The following is a 7,330-nucleotide window of genomic DNA, read 5'->3' as shown; positions in this document are numbered from 1 at the left end:
TCACTCAGAACAGCATCTCCAGGCAGCTCAGGGTCCCACCACCCTTTGTTACCCTACCACACCTGCTGTGCAGAGAGATGTGCTATGATGCTTCAAAGCCAAACTCATATTCAATCTAAATCAATGGTTTATGCTTCAATCACACCAACCATATCAATGTGGGCAGATATGCTGAGGATAATAAATATTTTATCATGAGAAAAAGGTTAAAATGCAAATCAGAATTTTTTCATTTACTTATGATAATTTTATTATTAAAGAGGGTTCAATTTACCATTCTGGGTTTTCATTTCTTTATTTGTCATCCTTAGAGGAAAATATATAGTGAATAAGATGAAACTACCCTCATCTATCAAACCCTTTGTTCACCATAAATTCAGTTAAAATACTCAGAACAGACCCTAAGACTTAGGAACTACTCAATATGTATAAAAGGTTGTCATGTGTCCAGAGCCAGGATTGTCAATTAACACTTGTGCCAATGATGATTAAATTGCTGTACCTCTTGTGCTTTATTATATACATGAGGGAACAACCAATAGAACTCATGAGGTTGAGAGGAGACTGTGGATACACAGCCTCAGGGCCTTCTGCAGTTCTGGGAATGTGGGCAAAAAGGAAAGGTCAGTTTATAATGAATTCAGCAGAGGAGCCTGGGCAGATTCATCCTCAATAGTCCTTATGATCAAATTTTTAATTGACTATACATGTCCGATAACAAATGTGTGTAGTTTTAAAAACTGTGTACGTGATTGATTAAGATTCTAAAGATTTGACAGTATGTAACCCTTTGCATAATTAATGCACCAAATTTGATTCTGATATCTATGTTATTTTTGGAGAATCTCAAAGTACAACTTGTATGCATGCTTTCAATTAATTTCTTTATCATTCTGTTTTTTTCCCCTCGTGATTATATAATATATAGTGATTGGCAGCTATCACTAATGGAGAACAGGACAGAAGTGACAGAGTTCATCCTGTTGGGACTGACCAATGACCCAAGTCTGCAGCTTCCCCTCTTTGTGACCTTCTTCCTCATCTACACCATCACTCTGGTTGGGAACCTGGGGATGATCCTGTTGATTCTCCTGGACTCCTGTCTCCACACTCCCATGTACTTTTTTCTTGGTAACTTGTCTCTGGTGGATTTTTGCTACTCTTCAGCTGTCACTCCCAAGGTCATGGCTGGGCTCCTTTTAGGAGACAAGGTCATCTCCTACAATGCGTGTGCTGCTCAAATGTACTTTTTTGGAGCCTTTGGTACTGTTGAAAATTACCTCCTGGCCTCAATGGCCTATGACCGCTATGTAGCAGTGTGCAAGCCCCTGCACTACACCACCACCATGACGACACGTGTGTGTACCTGGCTGATCTTAGGCTCCTACATTGTTAGTTTCCTGAATGCCTCTATCCACATTGGGGACATGTTCAGTCTCTCCTTCTGTAAGTCCAATGTGGTCCACCATTTTTTCTGTGATGTTCCAGCAGTCATGGTTCTCTCTTGCTCTGATAGGCATGTTAGTGAGCTAGTTCTTGTTTCTATTGTGAGCTTCAATATCTTTTTTGCTCTCCTAGTTATCTTAATATCCTACATGTTCATTTTTATCACCATCCTAAAGATGCACTCAGGAGCAGGATATAGGAAGGCCATATCCACCTGTGCTTCCCACTTCACTGCAGTCTCCATTTTCTATGGGACTGTTATCTTCATGTACTTACAGCCCAGCTCCAGTCACTCCATGGACACAGACAAAATTTCATCTGTGTTCTACACCATGGTCATCCCCATGCTGAACCCTGTGGTCTACAGCCTGAGGAACAGGGAGGTCAAGGGTGCATTCTTGAAGACCAAGAGTTTATTCATTTGTCAGAAGCAAAGTAATCTTTAGGATTTTGAATTTTGGTGCACAATTACTGGGTTCATTTCTCTCACATTCCCTCCATGTGCTGAGTTGCATTTTAACCCCACACTGAAGTTCTTGAGTGATATTGTTACCTGTTCTCATCTGGAAAAGAAAAAAAGAAATACTTTGTCCAGAAAAACAAAATGAGAATAGTTCTCTCAGGAGTCTGCTTGTGAAAACCCTCACTGATGATACTGATGTATTATCTCCTTTTTACACGTGTCTTTTTTTCCTACCACATGTTGATGCAAATATGATGGATAAACAAAGTCCAGAAACAGAGGAAATTCATGCAGGCGTCCCATGAGATGGCATGTAGATGGAGGAGGTATATTTACCAGAACTAATTGTGATGGCACTATTTGTGGTGTTTAATTCTATTTGTTAGTTTGAGCAGGTAAAGTGATAACCAAGTAGCCAATGAAGCATGCTTCTTCATGTGTATATGTGTCTCCCAAAGAGTCTAGTATTTGAAGTAGTAAGCTTATTAAAGAATTAGGCTTATGTCAGTGGCCATGATCCAACCCATTCAGGCTTCCATAAATAGAGCTAAAGTGGAGAAGCACTTATTCTTTTGTCTGTCTGTCTGTCTGTCTGTCTGTCTCTCTCTCTCTCTCTCTCTCTCTCTCTCTCTCTCTCTGTGTGTGTGTGTGTGTGTGTGTGCGTGTGTGTTTCTCTGTCTTTCTGTCTCTGTCTTGTTCACTCTTTCCTCCTTGCCCTGTCTCTCTTTCACTTCTTCAGCTGGGACACCCATCTCCTCTCATTCTTGGATGCCAGAGCTACTGATTTGGCCCTGGGTTCTCTTAGACTGACACCGCTCACACTCAGCTTCTTCTTCACAGTCATTTGAACTCAGACTGAACTGAGCACCTGTTTTCCTTGCTCTTCAGTTTGTGTGTAGCACATGAAGGGACTTCCCAAACTTCAAATTACATGATCTTATATTCCTAATAAATCTCCTCTTACATGTCTCTCCATATCCTATTGATCCTATTTCATTGGAGAACCCAGACTAACATACTAGTGTGTAATAATCATAAATTAATATTTGACTTAGGTACTAGAACAAAACTTTGTCTGATATTTATTTCCTTTACTGCTGTGCTATGAGTCCTTTTGAGAAAAATGTGATATATTATTAGCATATGTGCTTTGGAGGTTTTAAATGAGAGATAAATAAATGTTATATGAATTTATATTTCCATTTGACTAATGCATTTTGTGCCTTCCACATGTCCACATTTTCATTTTTAAAAAGATTTTTAAAAGTATATAAGAAAATCCAGGAATGATAAAACACCTTAATGTATTCATCTATTACTACCAACTTTCATCTTGTTTAAAAATTAAACTGAGTAACAAATATTATTTTAAATTTCATCTGCAAACGCTTTGAAATCAATGCTGACATTCAGTTTTACTTAAGCCGAGTTACATTCTCTCTTGTCATTCCCGTCTCTCTCTTTTTTATTGATTTCTTTTGTATTTCTTCGCAACTCCAACCATGCTCATGCCTCAGGATCTTTCACTTAAGATTCCTTAGATGAGAATGTTCTCACCCTGATTCAGACCTTTGCTTCAATGTTTCCGTAACATGGAGTCCTTCCCTGACCACCTATATATATTGCTTCCTGTCTGTCTTCTCACTACCTAAACCTTCCCTCATCCTGTATCATTCTTCACAGTTCTTATCAACCCTCACCTATTATATACTTGTTCAACTGTATCTCATTTATCTCCCCCAAGCAGAATGTGAACTTCACAAGAGCAGTGACCTTGTTATGTCCACAACATAAACATCAGCACCTGAATACACGTCTGTTTCATAATATCTTCTAATACATGTTTGTTAAATGGATGAATAAACTAATTGAGCTTTGGGTTTAATTGTACTAATATGTTGACTCTTTGAATCATTGGTTTTGTGATGACTCTTACTAATGGAAACCTTCTAGATCAATATCCAGTGCATTCCAAAGGCAAAGGTAATTTTCTGCTCTTTTGAAATATTCTTTCTATATTTTCAGTTCTCACACTCCTTGTTTTTAGACAAAATGATTTCCTTGAAATCCCATCACAAAGTTGATCATTTCAAGCCCTCTCATGATGTTTTTTTGGGAAGTGAGGTCTCATTAAGTGTCAAGTAACACTTGATAGTATCAAACAATTATAAGAATTCAGAAGGACACATTAAATACAAAATTACTTAAAGAATTCATATATGGTTATACTTGAGCAATTATAATACATACACAAATTATAAAAAATGATTCTGATTTTTTATGTAGAATATCAATGTGACAATATTTGTCACTATAAATGTGATATGTTAACTATGCTGATCTAAAGCACAACCTTCATGTTTTTAATTTTGATTTGGAGGGACCTCAATGTGGGGACAAGTGCATGGAGTACTGCATACATGGCATACGTTAAGGACGTCTGAGTGACAGGCCACTCACCTCATGCTAGGCATGTGAGTGGCAGACTGCTAACCCTGTAGGCACAGCCCTGAGGCCACATGTGAGCAGAAATGGCATTGGTGGCTGCCTGTAATCTGCTTAGCTACTGCCTGTGGTAACTGTGCAAAAAATCAGACCTGCTTCCTGCTTGTTCTCTGGAGGTCTTGATTATGGACTCAGCAGCCACACTCTCCTCTACTCTGTCCCATGGACCTCCTCGGTGGACGAGAGAGAGCCCAGGCACCTCGATGCTGTACAAAACCTACCTATAGGAATGGGACTCCACCTGGTGTCTGATTCTCCTATAAAGCAGGAGGCCTCAACTTAGCATTTGTAATCCTGGGCTCTAACCTGCTGTGTGGTTGTGATGCTCCATGTGGAGCAGCGTCGTCTAGCATAGATCTTCACTTCCATATTTGCGGTGAAAGTTCTCCAACTGGAACCATTTCTAATTACTATTTTAATGATTTTGTAGTGTTTTAAAATGATCTCAGATTTATGGGAAAATTTCGAGGATAGTGTAGGATGTCACAGTATTCCACCATGGAAGGCTCAATAATGTCTCCCCCCCACACACACACACACACAAAATCTATGTCCTAATTCTAAAACATTTCAATGTTCAAGGTGCCGAAAGGGACTATGCAGATGTGGTTTTGGATTTTAGTGATGAAAAATTATACAGGATTATCTGTGTGTGCTCCCTAAATGCAATCCCCTATACCTCATGGGATGGAGTTAAAAAAGATTTAACCTTAGGCAAAAGAGGAGCTGGAAAAGTCACCAGGGAAACAATATTGAAGTGGTAAGACCACAGGCATGGAATTCCACAACCCCTAAAGGATGGAAGAGGCAAGGAATGCAATGTACCCTGGAGCCTATCCAGGACAAGGGCTCATGGAGATGATTTCCCACTTCTGGTTTCCAGAACTGAAGAAGAGTACTATGTGCAGTTGTAACCTCCAAGTTTTCAATGACACTTTCCCAGAGTTGTAACAAAGATCCTTGTTACATTTTTCATTCCAGTGTTTATGTGTAGTAACAGGCCATTGAGATACCCCAATCTACCATTTTTCCTGTTTTGGTTTTATATGGAATTGGTAGTTGAATTTAGGGTGCAGTAAACAAACCAAATTAATCTCTCATCTTACTATACTTAATCTACTGTAATGCCATTGTCATATAAGATAATGTATACAGACAACAGATATTAGGTTCTGATATCTTGTGGGGCCATGACTGAGCCTACTATAGATTTGTTTCTTGCTCATGCTCCTACATGTTCACACAGGCTGTGTGGGTTAGTTGAGGGCTCTGTCTACATCTCAAAGATGAAGGCACCTGCTGGGACAGGAAGCCTGCTGGTTCCTAGGGTAGGAGAAAAGACAAATGGAGAATCATGCATGAGCAAACACATATAGTGATTCTTCCTCAGCCAGAACTATTACATGTCCTACCTCGTCAAGCGGGGCAGGAAGACATGAAGAAGCAGAGAAATTATTTTAGTAGCTGTACTTTTGTGACCCATGTTGTTGTATCAGATTGATAAACAGTGAACTTAGTAATTATCCTGTAGAACCCCCAATATGTGGACAAATTGTGCTATGCTTTGTGTATATGTCGTGCAATACTGCTCTTGAAAATCCTATGAGGGTGGCAATATTTTACCATCTCTTTTGTTATGATAGAGAAGCTGAAGTTTGAAATGGTTAAATCCCTGCTTCAATCTGAAGGGAAGTAACATAGATGCATAGAACAAATGTGTCATGATCACACGTGCCTGTCCTGGGAAATCTCTGATCAGTCAGCTTCAGAGTGTGAACGGAAAGCAAACGTGTGAATGAAAAAAAAAAAAAATGACTCTCATCTTTTTTTTTTTGCCAGAAGAAATCATTCCTAGGCCAGAGCTGTAATCATGGTATATGGGTAATAATGGTAGGTGTTAAAAATAAATAAGGATTTGCAAGGGAGATTTCTGGAGATGTATTAGAGAACAAGCAAAAATGAAAGAGAACAATAATAATTTTAAAAGGTAAAGTAGAAAATGTTGATAAAGATGTGAAAAAAATTTTGAATGGATTGCTAAGGGGAGGTCAAATTGGAAGAGTCTCTTTAGAAGTCAGGTTGGCAGTTTCTTATTCAGATAACAATTCTTATTTGAGAAATCATCCTGCCTGCTAGGTATTGAATGACATGACATGAACACCTATGTCAACACAAAAATATTTCAGTGAACACTTAGATCAGCCTACTTATAATCACCAAACACTAAAACCAGCACAGATGTACCTCAACTGCAGAATGGAAAAAAAATTGTAATTTCCGTATAGTGATATATTACTTCAAAACAAAAATATTGTCCTATCACATAGGTGACAATAAGGATGATCGCAAAGGGTAAAATGAAAATGTCAGACTCAAAGATCAAATATTATAAGATATATTTAAGGACATTCTAGCAAAGGCAAAATAAGACGATGGCAGGTGTAAGACGTGAGAGATGTTATGAAAGAACAACTCAGAGAATTTGTTTTAGTGAACGCGGTAATGAATACAAGATGACACACTAGACAAAATTCTTGGAATTAGATGCTAAAACTATAGGGGTTACCCTATGGAAATTATGCATTAATTAGGAAATATAAGAAATAACAAGTAATACCAAAACATGTGTGCACACGAAATATAACTAGCATAATCTCTACGGACTGTTTAATTGCTTCTTCCCTAGAAAAGTAGGATGAGAACTGCAGATATTCTCCTGGGAGGAATCTCCAGAGGTCTCAAAGTCTGCAATCCTCACCAGATCTCCAAGATTAGCCTCTGAAATCCCAGTATGACTCAACACCACATTGTTTTAAAAGGGTCACATTCATGGCCTTCCTCATTGGACACCAATTATTCATCTGAATGATAATCAGTGCTTACTATCTATGGGCCATCTTCTGACCTGAGGATTTG

General features: G+C 38.6%; 1 protein-coding gene across 1 annotated transcript; it reads left to right on the top strand.

Annotated features, from left to right (window-relative positions):
* Positions 1-944: 944 nt before the first annotated feature.
* LOC101954835 (olfactory receptor 5B3) lies at positions 945-1,892 on the top strand. The gene has a single exon (XM_005331619.1). The coding sequence runs from the start codon at positions 948-950 to the stop codon at positions 1,890-1,892; it is 945 nt and encodes a 314-aa protein (XP_005331676.1). The 5' UTR covers positions 945-947.
* Positions 1,893-7,330: the final 5,438 nt, after the last annotated feature.

Source organism: Ictidomys tridecemlineatus, chromosome 4, assembly GCF_052094955.1.
Source record: "Ictidomys tridecemlineatus isolate mIctTri1 chromosome 4, mIctTri1.hap1, whole genome shotgun sequence".
Lineage (NCBI taxonomy): Eukaryota > Metazoa > Chordata > Mammalia > Rodentia > Sciuridae > Ictidomys > Ictidomys tridecemlineatus.
This window is presented reverse-complemented; position numbering and strand designations above follow the sequence as displayed.

Excerpts from the sequence above, each read along its gene's own strand:
- LOC101954835 (XM_005331619.1), top strand. The coding sequence starts at position 948 with ATGGAGAACAGGACAGAAGTGACAGAGTTCATCCTGTTGGGACTGACC.